This window comes from Myotis yumanensis, unplaced genomic scaffold (assembly GCF_028538775.1).
Source record: "Myotis yumanensis isolate MYYU_CA2020_CCGP unplaced genomic scaffold, mMyoYum1.0.hap1 SCAF_11, whole genome shotgun sequence".
Classification (NCBI taxonomy): Eukaryota; Metazoa; Chordata; class Mammalia; order Chiroptera; family Vespertilionidae; genus Myotis; species Myotis yumanensis.
In genome coordinates this window covers 43,415,650-43,433,968 of record NW_027223762.1, presented here as the reverse complement: position 1 = coordinate 43,433,968, position 18,319 = coordinate 43,415,650, and the positions used below count along the sequence as shown (strand labels likewise).

The window sequence follows — 18,319 nt, the reverse complement described above, 5'->3', positions numbered from 1 at the left end:
GTCGCGAGGCGAGAGTTCCACAAAGCCCCCACGGGAAACAATCACAGCCCCGGTGAGGAGGAGTTGGTGTAAGCCAAGCGCAGAGATGCTAAGAGCACGAGCCATGCGGCTGTGGAGGCCCGAGGGACCAATCCCGGAAAGTTTCGAGGACAAGAGGATGTGTAAAGACCCTTCCCTGGATGTGAGGCCCAGGGCTTAGGCCACAAGAGTTACGAACAGCTCCCCGGTGTTGGTATTCCCTCCTCTTCAGTGCATGCAACGTGGGTCCTCCCAGGAGCACATCACACCTCAGCCCACTGGACTCTGCAGGCCCGGAGGCCAGCACCGCTGAGGGCTATGTTGCTTAGGGAAGGTCTGACCCGGCAGCTCCTGTCCACCATCCTCACCCCTGCAGGCCCTGGTCTCCAGGGGGAGGAGTGGTCGGGGAGGGAAGGGAGCATCATTCCGAGGCTTCTGCTCCCCTTCCTGGCTGCATCTGTGTGTCTTTGAGAGAGACTTTGGTTTGTTCCCTGGAGAGGGCCCAAAAACTCCCAAATTAGCAAACCTGGCAAGCCCACAGCTCAGAAAATAGTTCATCCTGATTCCATGTTTTTCAGGCTCACAGAAGCCTTTATTAATGAAGTCACAACACCAATATTTACCGTCTGTGGGGAGAGGCACAACACGGGGGATGGATGGGAGTACTCGGGGACTCCCGCCCCACCCCCCACAGGCCTGGCCTAGGAAGATTGGCAGGTTTCCTTGGGTCCTTTCCAGCTCTTTATCGGGATGACAGGGGGTGCTCTGCTGTGATTTCCCTGCACCCTTTCCCTACCAAGTGAGAGAGAATCTTGAGTGGTGCGGCCCACCCATTCCTCCGTCCTCCCCATTACTCACGCCAAAGGGATGTCTCCTCTTCTCACCCTCATCCAACCTGTGCACACAAGCTCCCCAGAGGTCATCCCACCTGCCTGATAGCGAAAGAGTCCACCTGAGGTTTAACCGGGTCCTTTGCAGGATGTGAGGGATGCATTTTCCTGGTTGATGTGGAGAGGGGTGTTGGGATGGGACTTAACCCTTTGGTGTCTAGACCCGAGTGAGATGCTCATAGTCCCAGCACAAGGACCTTCTGTGTTTGGATCCCTAGGTGTGCCCCCGGCAACAAGGCTGGGCCTTGGACATCTTTCCAATGACTTTAACATTGACCAAGCCACCAGGACATTCCAGGCACCAAGAACTATGTAAGTAAAGGCACGGCAGAACCCACAGCTCACTGAGGGACAGGGGTGACATGGGTGAGACTGAAGCAGAAGGTACCAGGAGCGATGTAGGAGAGGTCAGGGTGGGGAAGAAGTTTAGGGAGAGTGGGAGACTTAGGAAGGGGGAGACAGGATCCTATTTGGGCTGAGAAAGAGAACCCTAGCCGTAGTATGGAGGTCCTCCTTTGAAATGGGCCTCATCCTTGTCATCCACACAAACCTCATCATACCTACCGTTCCTCCCCTCCCCTCCCAACACCCCAGGAGCCTTGTACACTGTTTCCCAAGAGAGACAAAACCTTGGCCAATTGCCAAGGTGGGCGATCCTGCAGAAAGGGTGGAGAGATGCGTTGGGTTTGAGGTGCCGAGGGGCATGGAGTGCACCAAATGGCTGGTGGCTAGCTCAGGGGGCCTGCAGCTCAGTACAGGTCAGCTGGAGGCGTGAACCAGGGAGCCAAAGACAAGTCCTGGCAGTGGATGCGAAGCCCCAAGCCAAAGGCATAGGACTGACCCTGGGGTGGGCAGAGGTGACGAGGCAAGGAAGGACTTGGAGAGGCAAAAGAAGGTGTCAGGGGTACCCAGATGCAGGCAGGGAGGGGCAAAGGAGTCCGGAGGAATGGCCAGAAGACAGGGGCAGGTGAAGCCAGATGAGAGGCAGTTAAGTTTGGCCACAAGTGGGTGGCACCAATTGACTGCCATCAGCATCAGCAGAGGGTTGGGGACCACTTGGATGTCATCAGGGAAAGGCTGTTAGGAATATGGGTTTTGCTTTTTTTGGAATGAAAGAAACCTTGGTGTGTGAAAAGCAGGAAAGACAAGTGGACATATTGAAGGGCAGGTGGACTGAAGAGCTTGGCGTGCCCGGCTTTGGCGCTCTTTCCCAGGCTGGGAGGCCCTGCGTCCTTGGGCACTTGTTGCAGGCCCACACTCAAGTCCTTTCTCTGAAACGTTAATTTGCACAAGGATGTTCTCTGGAGACAGGTTAGCATCCTGGTCAGGCCAGGACGTGGGGCTGGGATTGTCAGCCTCTGCGAAGGGTGCCTCCTCCACCCAACCCCCAGTACCCCCCTTCCCCTCTGGTTTCTCCTCAAAGGAAGAGTCTCTAAACATGAGAAGTACGCACAGTCTCTGTCTCCCCTGACCCACCTGGACCTGATGCTCATCGCTCAACATGATTGGAGACCTAAGCATAGCCTCCCTCATGTACAGGGTCGTCCTTCCCTATGTCTAGCCTCAGTTTCTCTTGTTGTGGAGTTGGAGCTAGAGGCCAGGTCGATGACCAACAAAGGACAGGAGTTCATAAATTGAGTCTCTAAGGCCCCACTCCGGGCTCCCAGGCCCTGAACAAGCTTGCTCTGCCAGTGCCCAGTGGCCCAGAAACCAAAGCCAACACCCCCGGCTCACGGGCTCTGGGGTTGGAGCTGGATGCCCGCGTCATTAAGAGAGAGACTTTTATTGTTCCCATAGGGAAGGGAAACACAGGGGAATCACTAAGAACTATAGTGGGTGCCTGGAAAATAAATTAAAACAGAAATGCATCAAAAGGAAAAGAGACATGGAGAATGGCTGGGAGGCAGCAGTGGCTGTGGGCCTGCCCAGGCAGGCAGGCAGGCTCTCCGAGGAGAAGGTTGAGCAGTCCCAGGCCTCAGCCAGCCCATTTCTTGTCCCTCCGTCGATGTTGCCCCAGGCTCCAAGCCCTATGGGGGCTGTGACTTGAGGCTTTCCCGCAGCTGGGCCGGGGAGTGGCCAGAGTCCAGTTGGGCCCGCCGAGGGCCCTGGCAGCACTCTGCTCTCCTGGGTTTGCGGCTGGCTGCCCACCCTAGTCATTGGAGGTGACATCGATGTCCTCCCCGTTGGCCTGCTTGGTGGCGATGCGCCACCGGTTGATGTGGTGGGAGCCCTTCTTCTTCTGCTCGGACTCGGGTCCCTCCTCCTCCAGCTTTTGCCGCTTGTACTTTGTCCTCCGGTTCTGGAACCACACCTTCACCTGGGCCGGGGAGGGAGGGGCACAGGTGAGAAACAGCCGCCAGGACCTCACCACTCAGAATGAGCTGGGAGCCAATGGGGAAACCGAGGCCAGAGTCCTTTTCTCTGGCCAGCTGCCACCTTGGGTTTGGAGAGGACGCAGTGGGCAGAAAGGGGCGATTTTCCTGTCCCTCTCGACAGAGGGACAGGACGGGTGGTGGAGCTGCCGAGCATCCTGTAGCCACAGCACACAGAGGGGGAGGCCCAGGCTCCGGAGCCCAACAGACCTGGGTCTCTATGGTTCCTAGAGAAGAGATAACAATCACTCCTCCACAGGGTTGATGGGAACATAAATGAGAGGACATACGAAGCCATCGCATGCCCCGTCTGTCCGCTTCTCTGGACCATGCAGTTTTTCACTTGGCCTTGCGCAGCCAGTGGACCGGGTCAGCCTGGGTCAGTGACAGGAGCCTCTGCCGAGTTCCTTCCCTCTCTGGGCTCAATTCCCTCATCTATAGGAGAAAGGCATCCTGGGGGCCTTGGGGCTCCAGGGCACCTCCTGGGCTTTTGCTCCAGAGCATCTCAGGGAAGGTGATGCAGAGTGGCCAGGGTTACAAGGCATGGATGCTTTCCTGGAAATGCCAGCACACTCTAAAGCAGTGGTTCTCAATCTTCCTAATGCCACGGCCCCTTAATACAGTTCCTCATGTTGTGGTGACCCCCAATTTCATTGTTACAAATTGAAAATAATTAAAGCATAGTGATCAATCACAAAAACAATATGTAATTATATATGTTTTCCGATGGTCTTAGGCGACACCCCTGTGAAAGGGTCGTTCGACCCCCAAAGGGGACGCGACCCACAGGTTGAGAACCGCTGCTCTGAAGCAAGCAGTGCCAACTGCAGCTAGGGCAATCCATGGTGCCAGTGTGGATGGTGAGTGGTAAGCCGTGTGTGTGGAGTGATGGCGAGCACCTTGATTTTGGCAGCAGCAGTGGCTGCTAAGGGGGGGATCCTTGACTCCTGGGCAGGGTCAAGGGCAGTCCTCAGAAAGACTACCCAGTCCAGCCCTTACTCCCCGAGGATGGGTGACAGTCACCGGCCTTTGCCATAAAGCCAGGCGATGGCAGTCAAAATCAGGCCTGGCATCGAGGCCCAGTTGGCAGTTTCCTGCCCAGGATGCCCCACCCTCACAATTCCCAGGCACTCCCCTCTGTCCCTTCCATGGAGCCCACCTAACCCAGAACTGCCCCTACCCCCATCCCCATCCAGGCTTTCCACAGCTCTATCTGCCCTGCCCTTGATTTTAGAGCAATAGGCATAGGGTGGGGACACCAGTGCTCAGTGCTACACAGAGTAACCAGCCAAGGACAGGAAGAGATGAGGGGCCTGGCTTCAGGCAATAAAATGAGGAGAGGGCCCTCTTCCCTCATGTCCAGGGCAGGGTTCAAACCCCTCACCTGTGTGTCTCGCCTCAGGTACATGGGGAGGATGGCAGATGCTCTAAGCCCAGGGCTTCTGGATCCTATGCCCACCTTTCCTTGGGCACAGGGCTATGGGGCCCTGGGTGGTTCTCAGCATAACCATTTGGCAGCCAGCCTGGCGCCCCCCGCCCATCCACCCTGGAGCCTGCTGTGACTGTGCCATCCAGTAGGTGGGTGAGCTTGCCCTGCTTCCCATGCAAGGCATGTACATGAGTCACGTCTGGATGCTGGCCTGGGTAGCATTCCTAAGAGCCCAAGGGGCTGAATGAGGGGTAGGCATGGCTAGCCTGTTGGGGTGATTCAGGGCCGCACTGGACTGCACCAGGGACAGAGGCGCCCCTTTCTGCACCTTCTCCCTCCCACACACTCCCATCTCTCCTTCCAGGAAGGAGACACACCTATAGTGGAATGGACCCAACCTGCTACCCTTGCCTGGAATCACTGACCCAAAGAAGGAAAGTTTCAATGGTGGAACCTCCTGGCACACCCAAATGAAAGCTGATTCTGAATATTTTCTTCACGAAAACAACCAGTGTCAAGGAGTCAGCTGTCTAGAAACAGGGCTGCAAACCCTCTCCCTGGGCAGCCTGGCTATCTTCTGGAGAACAGCCTTGGGCTGAATGTCCAGATGCTGTTTACAAAGACTGAACTAACAGGGGGAAGCTTATGATGGAGCAATATTAGTGAAAATGGCAGGATGCACAGTTTGGGCACAGTGTGAACACAACCATGGAAAAACAAAATCTATGCATGGGGGCGGGGGGGATAAGACTAGAAAGAAATGTACCCAAGGTATGGGTGACTTTTCTTTCTTTTCTCCACTTTTCTGATTTTTCTTTAATGCATCATTGATAACAATTAATAGTTACTTTTTACTTGGAAAAGAAAAGAAACCGGACTCTGAGTGTAGTGGAAAATAAGAGTGACACTCATGACATCTCCAACCCAGCCTCACCCCAAGCCCCTTCTCTAGAGGAGAGAGGACCTGGAAAGGAACCAGGTCACATAGTATGGCTACCAGCTCCGTGGGAGCCAGCCTTAGGAGGCCGTGCTTCTTCTGTGCCTGTTCCCACCCCAATATCCACACGCCTCTCTCTAAGCTCCAAAGGCACAGCTGAGCTGTTGGCTGGAGGCAGCCCTCACCCATCTCTGACCCCTTGGGGTTGGGGAGGGGTTCCTTATGGTCTCCCAAGTCCCTACCTCATTAAACATTTCTCAGTTTTTCAGATAAGACAGACCCTTTCAAGAGCCTCTGCTTTTCCCTGAGTTACCCAACCTGAAATGCTCTTAGCCTTTAAAACCCTGCTCAGGTGTTCTGACTTTGGCCCTGCCCCACCACCCATCTGTACTTCTTTAGTACTTTTCTCTGTCTCGGAAACAGTGACCCCAGCAGTGCACTGATTTATTTGCTCGAACCTGTCTCCTCACCGGACTATGAAACCTGGAGAACCAAAGCAGTGAGTTAGTCCGCTTTGGAGTCCTAGTGGACAGGTTCCAGGTCTGTTCAGCCAGCTGGACAGAGAGATGAGGTGACCCAGCCCTATGCTCTGGGCCAAACCTGGAAAACAGGAGAGAATCAATGGCAGAGGGATTGAGACCTAATAAAAAAGGGGGGTTTGGAAAGTGCTAATGGCTGAAGAAATGGGATTCTCTTTTGGCTTAGTTCAGTGGACACTTCTACAATACAGTCAATTCTTAATTCTCCATGTTGTGGACTGTATTAACCACTTGAAGGGGGAGCCTGGGGGAGGGAGACATTGTTGGTAGTAACAAGGGTCAGCTTGAGTCAGACAGGATGAAGAAGGTGAAACTGCCCAGCCAGTGTGGCTCAGTGGTTGAGCATCAACCCATGAAACAGGAGTTCACAGGTTCCGTTACCAGTCAGGGCACATGCTGGGGTTGTGGGCTTGATCCCCAGTACGGGGAGTGCAGGAGGCAGTGGATCAATAATTCTCATCATTGATGTTTCTCTCTCTCTCTCCCTCCCTCCTTCTTTCTGAAATCAATTAAAAGACATTAAAATTAATTAATTAAAAAGAAGGTGAAACTGCTGTGGATGAATGAATGAATCAATGAATGAATCAATGCATTAGTGGATTGATCAATTTATACTTCAATGAATAAAGGCATGCATGTATTAATGTATGATTGAATAGACAAATGAACTAACAAACAAGGAAACTACAGCTCCAGCCAATATTTCAGACTTAACTTTCAAATATTCTACTGTTTGAATGAACCAGCTCTGGATCCCTTGTTTTCCACCACTCCCCAACCTTAGCTCATCCCAAATGGAAGGGTCTGTGGCTTCTGGCCCCTGCCTACTTTCAGGGGAATACCTGTCCTCTTCTCAAGGAGTTAAAATACTCCTATTCAGTATTATTTGAGTTTTGTAACTCTGACACAAAAAGTTCCTCCTTATGTCCTACTATTCTCTTGTGCTTTAACTTAAGCCTGTCCTATTCTGTCATCTCAGACACAGAAACCCTCAGACTAGATGGAGGCTTGGAGACACAAATCAAGCCACCCCTCAGCCTGCTCTCCTCCCTGCTCTCTCACCTTGAGGGACAGGCACAGGATGAGGACTCCATTTCCCATCATGTGATCATGTGAGCTGCTCCCACTCTGAAGGTCAAGCCCAATGCCATGCCAAGCTCAACTCTCACCCCATAAAACTGAGGTCACTTCAGACCTCACATCAACCATAGCCACAACTCTTCCTGAGCCTTCTTTCTCCTCTCTTAGACCCGTGGTCAGCAAACTGCGGCTCGCAAGCCACATGCGGCTCTTTGGCCCCTTGAGTGTGGCTCTTCCTAAGCCTTAGGAGTACCCTAATTAAGTTAATAACAATGTACCTACCTATATAGTTTAAGTTTAAAAAATTTGGCTCTCAAAAGAAATTTCAATCGTTGTACTGTTGATATTTGGCTCTGTTGACTAATGAGTTTGCCGACCACAGCCTTAGATCATCCTGGATGCTTGCCCTTACCCTCAGGTGAATCACCCATGTGGGTCTCCCTGACCTCCCTCAGCCCATACCCATACCCATACCCATACCCATATCCATACCTATGACTTTAAGGGGACTCCAGTTGCCCATCCTAGGCATGTCCCACAAGGGTGCGCATTTTGTTTTAAGTGCCACCACTAAATGAGGAATCTCCAAGGCCAAGGAACATGTTTCTGCACCATTTCCCTCACAGCTCAGCCAAACTTAAAGCCAGGAAAGGTCAAGAAACACCTGCTGAACTATTCAGGGCAAGAGTGGCAGCTGGAAACATCGACCAATCAGCTTGGAGCAACCAAATGCTTCTCTCCTAAAACTAATGTGCCCTCCTCACACACACACACTGAAGCACACAAGCTGCACTCCATGATGGCTTGCTGGTATCTGGTGTGCACATATAAAATATCACCTGACCTTTGAGCACCAATAACACTAAGCCTGTATGTGCCCCATGTTGTGTGCACACACCCATTATACGCACACACACATACACTAACACTCACTCACTTGCATCACTCGTGGCTCTGATCTGACCTAACCACCAGGACTGAACTTGGATGGGCATCATCCAGGTCAGACTCCAGGGCTGCACCACAGCAGTGAGGAGCAAGTGATTAGAGCCAGAAGGGAGAAGAGCCTGGGGCCCCTCCCTCTACCTCCTGGATAAACCCACTGTAATCCCAGCACAAATACCCTACTCCCAACCACACATACAGCTTACCCCGACAAAGACGCTCAGGGTGCCCACCTCCCCACACTCCATGCTAAAGCTTTGGGCATACAGAGACCCCTGAGCTCTGGATTAAGACTCACACACTGATTTGCTGAATCTTCCCAGAAACTCTATCCATGGATAAAACTAGATCATCTTCTAGACCAGTGGTTCTCAACCTTCTGGCTCTTTAAATACAGTTCCTCATGTTGTGACCCAACCATAAAATTATTTTCGTTGCTACTTCATAACTGTAGTGTTGCTACTGTTATGAATTGTAATGTAAATATCTGATATGCGGGATGGTCTTAGGTGACCCCTGTGAAAGGGTGGTTCGACTGCCAAAGGGGTCGCGACCCACAGATTGAGAACCTCTGTTCTAGACCAACAATGTAGAAGACAGTGCAAGGGAAAGATAGAAAACCGAGAACCGTGAGAGTAGAGAGCAAGGGAAATGACTGATAAAATTAACATATGGATACGTGTACAATCAAGAGAAGTTTGCCCATCCATTCATTACATGTTTATGGAGCCCTGGGGTACAGCGAGAAATAGGAAGGCTTGTTCTTCCCCACACAGGCCAGCTGTCCATCAGAATCACCCAGAGAGCAGTTTAAAACTTTTCCTGGGTCCTCTTCTGGGTCCTCTCCTGAAACTCCTAAGAGGATCTCCTGAGTGGAGACCAGGAGTCTGTATTTTAAAATTTCTTTGTGAGACAGATACAACCTGTCTACAGACTGACATTTGGACGTGGCAGATAATTAAACAATAGCAAAGGCCCGTGCGAATTTTTATATGTAGGAGGTATACTGTGAGCTCTGAGAACTTAGAGGAGGGATTCTAGAGAAACACAAAGTAGAATAATGATGAGCCAGAAATTTAGGGCTGGAAAGACCCCTGGAGTTAATTTCATTCCATCTTATAGATACTGCAACTGAGGCCGAGAAAGAAGACAAAACCAGAACTGAGGAAATGATAGCCATTAGCAGACGTAGGAACACACTATCTGTCAGTTGGTAAGTAGGTCTATAGAGAAGTTTGACATGGATGGTGTATACACAGAAGATAAAATAGATGATAAAGAGATCATCAACCGTTGGATAGATAGGAGTATTGTTAGGAAAATTATCATGGACAGAAAATAGGGAATATAAATTAACCAGCTTTATGAGGCAGCTTAATGAGAGCAGATATAAGTAATGGCTAGATATAAAACAGCTATCTGTGAGGGACAGTTTAGGGAGCTCTGAGAGACAAATACAGATATTGACAGTAGAAAGAAATGACAGGGGGCGGATGGGAGTGACTGATGCTTGACAAGTAGCTGATAGCTGGGAATGACAGGTAAGCTTGCCTGGCAAATATCGAAAGATGAATAGGTAATTAGTTAATGATATAACCCAGGTCCAAATGACGTTAGGAGAGGGACAGAAAGACAGCTCTGATGATAAAGGAGACTGGATGTAGCAGAAAGAACACTGGACTGTCAGTCAGCCTAGACTTGAATCTTATTGCAATACTAACTTGATATGTCACTTTAAATAAAGGAAAAGGAAGGACTGGGAATGAGAATTAATATTATTTGAGTTAATATTAAGTGCCTTTAATTCTTAAACAACCTGTTTTCTGGAGGAGAGAACCAGAGTTCAGAGAGGTTGAGTACACTGCCCAAGGATCACACCGTCAGCTAGCAGCCTGCCTGGGAGCTCTGCCCAGTCTCTCCATCTCTGTCACCTGGAAACAGCCTCTGCAAGGAGGTTTCTCAGGCTCAAACCTCCTGTGGTTCTATTGTTAGTTTGTGTTCTGTATGCTAAAACCAGCTCACCTAAATAGATGGTACAAGATTAGGCATGAGTTTTGATAGTGACACTGTTTAAAATGTTTTAAATATGTTTGAACCATCTTACCGTAAAAATGAAAGAAACAATCATGTTTACTAACTGGCATTGTTAAGAGCAAATATTGACAGGCAGCTAGATTCAGTGTAAGAAAATTAATTAAAAGTGCTCTCACCAAGCTAAAAAATTGAAAGTTTAAAACAATGACATTATTTCAACAAGTGTTCATCTGTGGGTGGTGGAATTATAAATACTTCTGCAATTAAAATTTAATAACTAGTACTTTTCAAATGAAGTTAACTGTAAACACCATTCATAAATTGGCACCTTGTTTTAGACAAATTTACAATGCTGTTTGCCAGAAGGGAAAAGGGGGTATTATTTTTTAAGTGGGTTTTTAAACACATATCTTTTTTAAAAAACGTTTTTAGAATTAACTCCCTTGTTTTGTACACTTTATTTCTATGTGTTCTAACCAGCTAGCAATTTATATATATATATTCTCCTTTAGCGGAGACAGGGGCAGGGGCATTGGAGCATCAGACAGATAGGACCTTAGTAGATACCAAAATGCCACGTGAGGACAAGCTTGAGAGGTCTGGAGGTCAGAGGCAGTTAGAGTTTGGACTCTCCCGCTAAGCCCCTCATTGCTCCCCAGGAGACCCCAAACTGCGCCCCCCCCCCCCCCCCCCCCCCCCCCCCCCGCTACACCCCAGCCCAGCCCTGCGCCTTCTCCTAGTCATGGACTAAGGTGGAGGGTGATGGGGGTAGTGGAGGGCAGGGAGCCAGTAATACAGGAAAGCGGAGTGAAGGATGAAAAGCTAGCCAGCTTGCAGACCTCTCTCATTTGCAAATCTAGGCATTGACGAGGGCGGAAGGGAGTGGGTCTTCAGAGCCCCTAGGACATTGAATCCTCCCCAGGGCAGCACCCGCCCCTCTAGCAAGACTACTTGGGCAGAGGGAAAGCTTAGGCGGTGCTTCCAGGCAGCATTCATATGGCCAAGTCTTTTCTTACAGTAAACCAAATTTGCTTCCCTATAACTCTCATCTACTTCTTTCAAATTTTAAAAACATTATCCATGACAAAAATACGTGGTGATTGTAATTTCACCCCGTTCAACCCCACCAACACCGCAGTATAGTCTCTCCCCAGCTCAACAGCCCTTCAGGCGACTGAAACCAGTCCCCGAACACCCAGAATCTCCTTTCCACATTCTCAGATGCCCTCGCATTTGCAAAGCCATTTCCACGGTTCCCTGCCAGCGTGCCTGTGAGGAGACAGGGCCGCCCTCCCACCCCAAGCACGGCTGGCGGCTCCCTAGCTTAGCCCCTGTCTCTGCTGTGTCTGCCCTGAGGACACGTGGGCTTTCTCCCCCCACCGCATGCGTTAGTGGGCAGTCGAGGCCTCTGCCAGGTCTGCCCGTGACCGGCAGCAAAGCCAGTGCGGGGAAGGCCTGGGCACCCCCCGGAGCGGAGCGTGAGCGCCGGGGTGAGCGGCGGGAGAAGGGGGGCAGTGATCACAGCGCTGCGATGGCTCCGTGTCCACTGGTGCGCCCGGCAGTGACGGTAACCCGGCACCTCCTGCGGGCTTGGGAGCGGAGCGGCCTTGGTCTGAGGTCTGACCCCACTTCTAGTGAGTCCTTAGGGCTGGATTAAAATCCTTCCGGGAGCTCTAAAGACCGGCTTCGCGGGAGCGCCGCCGGGTGGCCTCCTGAACTGGGCAGGAGAGGGCTCCAGGGAAGGCCAGGGGAGGACTCGGGCCACGCCTGTACCCGCCCGCTCCCACCTCTATGGGGGCTTCCAGGTGAGCGCGGGCGGCCCACATGGAGCGATCATTACCTGCGTCTCCGAGAGGCTGAGGCTGCCGGCCAGCTGCTTCCGCTCGGCGCCCACCACGTAGTGGTTCTTCTCGAAGGCGCGCTCCAGGCGCAGCAGCTGCGAGGGCGAGAAGGCCGTGCGGATCCTCTTGGGTTTGCGCGCGAAGGGGCCGTGCAGAAGCAGCCCGTCCTGGGGCACGTCGCTCGCTGCCCGCGCCGCCGAGGCAACACACGCGGGTACAGACAGAGAGAAGGGGCGCCGTGAGCTTGCTGCCCGGGCATCCCCGGCCCGCACGCTTACTCCCTTAAGAACTCCGATACCCTCTCCAATCCATGGCCCCTTCTTTCTTCCCTCTCCCTTTGCCTCCCCTTCCTTAAGTCCACTCTCCTCCCCAACACCTCCACACTCCCAGAGGCACCCTGTTGGGAGCCAGGCAGAAATGCGGAGCTGCTGATGGGCCAAGGGTGGGCACCGGCCTGGGGAGGTGCCTATGGGCCCAAATCCATAGGGCCTGCAGCAACCCAAGAGGCCGAGACTGAGGAAAGTCCCTTAGTTCTGTTCATCTGCTCGACCCATCATATTTCACTCAAAGTGGATCAAGAGGAGAAAAGGGGCTGGTTGTCAGAAAGGTGATAAGGGGGACAGTGAAGCTATTAGGCATCCCCAAGCCAAACACAGATTTAAGAACTAGAAGATACCCAAGGAACTCTCCCCTCACTTAAACCAGCCTTACTCAGGCCACTGGCCCTTTGAAAATGCCTACCGCTGGCCCGGGCTCTCCTCTGCAAGTGGTAAAAATAGGCCAGCGGTTAGGTCAATGGCCGGGCAGCACCTGCAGGTCTAAGGTCAGGTTCTTCTACCCTTCCCCACCTCTCTCCCTTTCCCCTCAGGTAAAACCCTCTCCCACAGGAGACTCTCGCTGCTCCCTGGTGGGAAACACCTTGCTTCATCCCTGACTAGTCCCGTGCTAAAGGAGCATGTTTATAAATATCTTGATATTATCTTTCTCTCTAATATATATAGATATAGGTATATAAGTTTCTGCATGGGCGTGTGTAAATACATGCTCCAGCCTCCCTACTGTCTTTTTCTCCTATCTCCCATACAGGGTTTTCAAAGAGTGTGACTGTCCCTTGCAAATATTGGCCACCATGGAAACTCAGCCCCCAGATGCAGGAGGAGGGGATGACATTGGACTGGATGAGGCTGGGGTGGTGGGGTCAGGAACTACAAAAGCTAAGCAAGCTTCCACAGGCAGTCCCAGTCTCCATGAACTCCCACCCCACCCCCACAAGGCCCCCTCAGGCTCCGTGGCACAGGCTAACAAACTTGAAAGGGTCCTGAAATCACCCGTGGATTCTCATGCAGTGGCATGTAACAGTCCCTCCTGACCCCACCAATAATGTACAGTCCTAGATAGATGTTTCAACAGAGTTAGTTGATCCAATGAATTTCTTCAGAAATGGCCTTTGGTTTGACTCAATTTGACCTGTTGTTTTGTTCTTAAAACAGTTGTTTAGATTATTCCGTTCAGATCTCCCATCTCTGGAAATATGGCTGTAAGTGAAGCAAGGCATGTAATTGAGGTGATGTTGCTACAACTCTCCAGGTTCATGTCCCTCTGCTGGTGGAAACTGCCTGACATTACTTTCTACAAGTCCCTGGCTTCAGACACTAACACAAGCAAACAGGGTTGCCTAGGAATGAGGGGCTAGTAGTGCCTGGGAGGAGACAAAGTCCCCTGACTGGGAGAAGTCACTAATTTCCAGTCACCTTCTCTATTTCAAGTGGTTGGATCTGTGCTGCTACAATAGGGAGGGGGAAGCATAGACTAGGAAGATAGAGGGAGGGACACCCTGACCATTGGGCCCTTCAAAATGGGCAGGCCCGGGACTCTCAGGCCCGATTGAAAGAAGAGTTTAACTTGTGGTAGTGGAGGGGACAGATGACCAGAGAGGTGGTCTGACAGAACCGGGTAAGAGGGAGAGAAAGGAGGAGCTTGATCCAGGTAGGAATAAGGATTTCAGTCTCAAGTGTGGGCAAGAGAACGGTGGGAGAGATAGGTGGGAAGCAGATACTTCTTGTCAATGTTAAAATAAACTGCTTCAGGAAACACCTCATTCTGAGCCCAGGTGAAGTCCCAACAGGGGTGTCCTTTGGACAAATGAGCCAGACAGGAAGCGAGAAAGCCTGCCTCACGCCAGCATTTGCACGGTTTGGCTCTAGCCGCTGGACTGGCCCAGGCTAGTCAGAGTCAGAGGTGAGGTGGCAGCAGAGGGACCCTGTAGGTGGGAGTGAATGAGCCGCAGGTGTGTGAAGGGCCATACGGAGCAGAGGACACAGGACACAGGACTGTGGTCTGGCCTCAGTGTGTGTGATTTGATGGCTCTTTTATAATGTGGTTTGTGTCTGCCCGATCCTTGGGACACGGGTGCGGTGTGGTCTGTCTCCCCCCGCCCCCAGTAATTCTGGGCTGTGAGAGTGGGCTGTCAGTTTCAGACAAGAACAGCAGACTAAAAAGGGGCTGGCTTAGCCTTCCCTGGAGCTAGCAACTGACCCCCACCCAACCCAGCTTTCCTCCAGCCTCTCTCTGTGGTCCACTTCAAGGCACCGGCTACGAACTAGCAATAGAGACTCCCAAGAGCGAGGCAACTGGAGGTGGGAGCTAGGGGTGGGAAGGGCCGAGGGCTGGAGCTGCGGTCTCTTCAGCAAAGACGGCGGCTGGCCAGGGGCTCTAGACCTGACGGCGGGGCTCAGGGACCTGGGGCTACAAGAGGGAGAGGCTAGCCACGCCGCGGAGATAACCTCATCCCCCCTCCTGCCGGAACAAAGGCGCCCTTTGAAGCGCCGGCCCATTCCCGACGCGGGTCCTAGAGGGTAGGGTCTCCCACGGCCCGCTCCGGACGCTGCTCCCTGGCTTGGAAAGTTCCAGATGTCCGGGGACATAACACCGAAGGGCAGCCAACGCCTGGTCTCCCCGTCACCTCCCTGCAGGCCTCGAAAGCCGCCCCCTGCTTCTGGATCCCGCCGCCCAGTTCGGACCATCCCGCGCCGGCTTCTCCTCTTCCACCTCCTCGCTCAGCGGAGAAGCCGCTTCCCTGCGCACCGGGACGGGGCTGCCGGAAAGCCCAGCGAACCACAGCGCAGTCGCTCCTATTCGTTCCTGTAGGGTTTCGCTTCTAGCACTAAAACCGGGCTGAAATGAGCATCCCAGAGACCGGGTTCTCTAGAAAACGCGGCGCCGGAAGCCCCGGGCCGGCTCTGCTCGCCGCGCGGAGGCCCCACTGGGACCGCAGGGCGCGCGGCCACCGGGGCGCGCACGGGTCTGGGGGTCCGGCGCGACGCTGACCCGCCCCGAAACCAAAACCAAACGTCTCGGGGTTCTATAGTCCTTCGCTGGCCAACGAATTTCCGCGTTTAAAAATGCGCTCACACTCGGCTCCATCTCCGCATCCAGACAGGGTTCTAGGGAGAAAAATCCAACCGTTTTTGCAACTCGACAACGTGCCCGCCGGGGCTGATAGCTCGAGGAGCCGCGGCAGTCCCCTAAAGGGTTTTGCGGAGGATTTATCGGGCCTCGCCTGACTGGGGATGCTCAGAGCCGGAGCTGGATCTCTAGGGAGGCACCTCGGCCCTGGGCGCCCGAGCCCGCGCAGGCGAGGCTGGAGGCGAAAACGATGGCTGGGAGGACATGGGGCGCGTGGGTCGGAAGTGGAGGGCGCAGCGGGAGAGGCCTTCTCCCGCCGAGCAGAGATCACAGGGCTTAGGACCCGCTGCGCCCTCTCGCCTGGGCCGCTGTACCCTCCACCAGTCCCTCTGCAGAGCTGGTGCAAAGGTTCACAAACACGCGCGACTCTCACATCGGTCCGCGGGCACAGGGCTTCAAGACTCAGGCCAGAAACCAAGACCATGGAGGACCGAGGGAGTTTGCTCAATTTTGAACAAAACTCAGTTTTATCAGTAAACATTGATTTTAATTGACAGGTTTCCCGCCCAAATCGCCCTCCCCCCACACTACACACACCGGATGAGTTGGACAAATCTTCGAAATCCCCAGGGAAGATGTGTGCCCACAAAAATTCTTGTTTCAGTAATTACATTCTCTTATTTTGTGGGAATCTATTGGGTCAATGTCTACCAGCCAGAAGGGACTGAAAAAACAGTCTGGCAGATCGGGACCCGGGACAGCGGCTTCCCGTGAAACAAGCGGCTATAGCTAACGCTTCAAGAGATCATTTCTCTCCTATTAGCTAGATAACTAAAGTAAACATCCAGTTTACTTTAACTGTGTAGACGGGTTTACCGCCAGATTAACTCCGGGAGCCTTAGCTCTAGCTATGTCCTTTTCATTTGTTTCACTAAAAGCCGGGTTACCTAGCTCTGGGTCATGGAACCTCACAAGGCTGAGGTCTAGTCTACACTAGCAAATGAAGCTGGAAACTAAAGCAATTACTGCACAAATTAAGGCTACTGAAGAAGAAGAAGAAGAAGAAGAAGAAGAAGAAGAAGAAGAAGAAGAAGAAAAGAAAGAGAGAAAGAAAGAAAAGGGAAAAAACTCCAGCAAATTCAAGGAAGAAAACGAACTCCAACAAATGCAGTTCTCCTTGGGAAAAGTCAGATAATTGAAACATGTGTGTGTGTGTGTGGCCAGTGGGCGAATCTTCATTAGCAAACCCATTGCCCGTAGAAGACCAGGGGCCTGGGACTGCCCACAACCTTACCAGCTTTTTGCCCCCACGCCCTGCCTAGGAGGACCGCCATTCCCCCCCCCCCCCCCCCCCCCCCCCGCTCTCCCCCCAGCAGCCTGGTGGGCTCCCAGAGTAGGCAAACGGAGAGGAAGCTGGTGTGCTATCGCAAACCTTCCTCACTCTGGGTCCAAGAGGCGCGTGTGACTTGGAGAAGTCGGGCAGAGGTTGCTGAGAAACATCGCAAGGCGGCAGAGAATGCCATACTGAACATTAACTCTCCAGTTTGCCCTGCCCGCGGTCCCTTCTTCCCAAAGACCCGAGGCACGCGGGTGGACCTTGCCCTGCTCGGACGGGCCAGCTGGGGCGGATCCCTGGGAATCGGTGATGGACATGACTGCCGAGTACGATCCCAGATCCAGCCGGGGCGGAGGGAGGGCGGCGGACACTGAGCTCTCCGGGCTGGGACTGGCTCGGCCAGGAGAGATTAAGACAGGCCGCCGGGAGAGGCTCCAAAGATGCTCCCGGGTTTGGCGTCCAGTCGGCATCATAACTAGGAAAGCCTGGACATCCTAACCTGGTTCTCCGGGAGGGAACCCAAGGCGGCAGAAGCGTGATGGGTCTGACGCGGCTCTTCTCTTGGCTTGGGAGTCGGCCTCCGAGGACCCGCAGCCTTCTCCAAACAACTTCCGAATAGCCCCGCGCACCCCCGAGCCTTCCCCCGCGCCACCACAGCGCGGGCGCTGGCCGGCCGCTTAGGCGGGCACAGCGTGGGCACTCACCCTGGAAGCGGTGGCCGAAGAAGCGGTTCCGCAGAACCCAGGGGTAGAAGTGCAGAGGGTCCCGGTGCTGGGCGCCGAAGAAGGAGTGCGGGGGCTGCAGCGGGGAGGCGCCCAGCTGGTGCGCCTGGTGCACGGTCAGCGCCGGGTGGTTCATGGCTTCGGGGAACACGAGCTCGGGCCCACCGTAAAGCGAGCGGCCGGCGCCCGCGGCGGCGGCGGCGGGGAAGCCGCTTACGAAGGCCGCCTCGGCCGCGCCGGGGTGAGGGTAATTGAGTGCGGTGGGCCGGAGTGGCTCCTCCGAGGCGGCCGCGGCCAAGGGATGGGAGCCCGCGCCCCCACCGCCATTGCCCCCGCCGGTGCCGCCGTCCTTGGCCACCAAGGACTCGATGGTAAAGCCCCGCTTGGCTGTGGGCTGGAACATGGTCGCGGGCGCCAGAGCCGAGAGAGGCAGCCGGGCTCTGGGGAGCGCTCCGCGTGCGGGCGCCGCCGCCGTGCGGGGTGTGCACCCAGCCAGGCACATGCACTCACACCAGCACCCCTCACCTCCCCCGCCCGCCCTCCCGTGCTCAGCCCCTGCGGGTGAGCCAGGCACGGAGCGGCGAGGGGCGTGCAAGCCAGGGAACGCGGAGTCGGGCCACCGCGCACAGCTAGGCGAGCTGGCCTCGGCCGCCAAGCCAGCAGCTCCCGGCTCGTGCACTGGCGCGGGATCAGTGTGATGCCGGGAGCTGCCTCCACGGCCTGGGGGCTGAGCTCGGCCCCCTCCCTCCCGAGTCCAGCCAGGTCCGACCC

General features: G+C 53.7%; 1 protein-coding gene across 1 annotated transcript; it reads right to left on the bottom strand.

Moving 5' to 3' along the window:
* Positions 1-593: 593 nt before the first annotated feature.
* Positions 594-18,050, bottom strand: EMX1 (empty spiracles homeobox 1). Its single transcript, XM_070428463.1, has 3 exons — positions 17,531-18,050; positions 12,085-12,269; positions 594-3,225 (listed from the first exon to the last, which is right to left on the bottom strand). The coding sequence occupies exons 1-3, from the start codon at positions 18,048-18,050 to the stop codon at positions 3,058-3,060; spliced, it is 873 nt and encodes a 290-aa protein (XP_070284564.1). The 3' UTR covers positions 594-3,057.
* Positions 18,051-18,319: the final 269 nt, after the last annotated feature.

Bases quoted from the DNA above. Each gene is read 5' to 3' on its own strand.
- EMX1 (XM_070428463.1), bottom strand. From the start codon at position 18,050: ATGTGCCTGGCTGGGTGCACACCCCGCACGGCGGCGGCGCCCGCACGC. The intron at 12,270-17,530 runs GTGAGTGCCCAC...CGGCGCGGGCAG, and splicing joins CTTCGGCCACCGCTTCCAGG to CGAGCGACGTGCCCCAGGAC. The intron at 3,226-12,084 runs GTAATGATCGCT...TCCCCGGCCCAG, and splicing joins TCAGCCTCTCGGAGACGCAG to GTGAAGGTGTGGTTCCAGAA.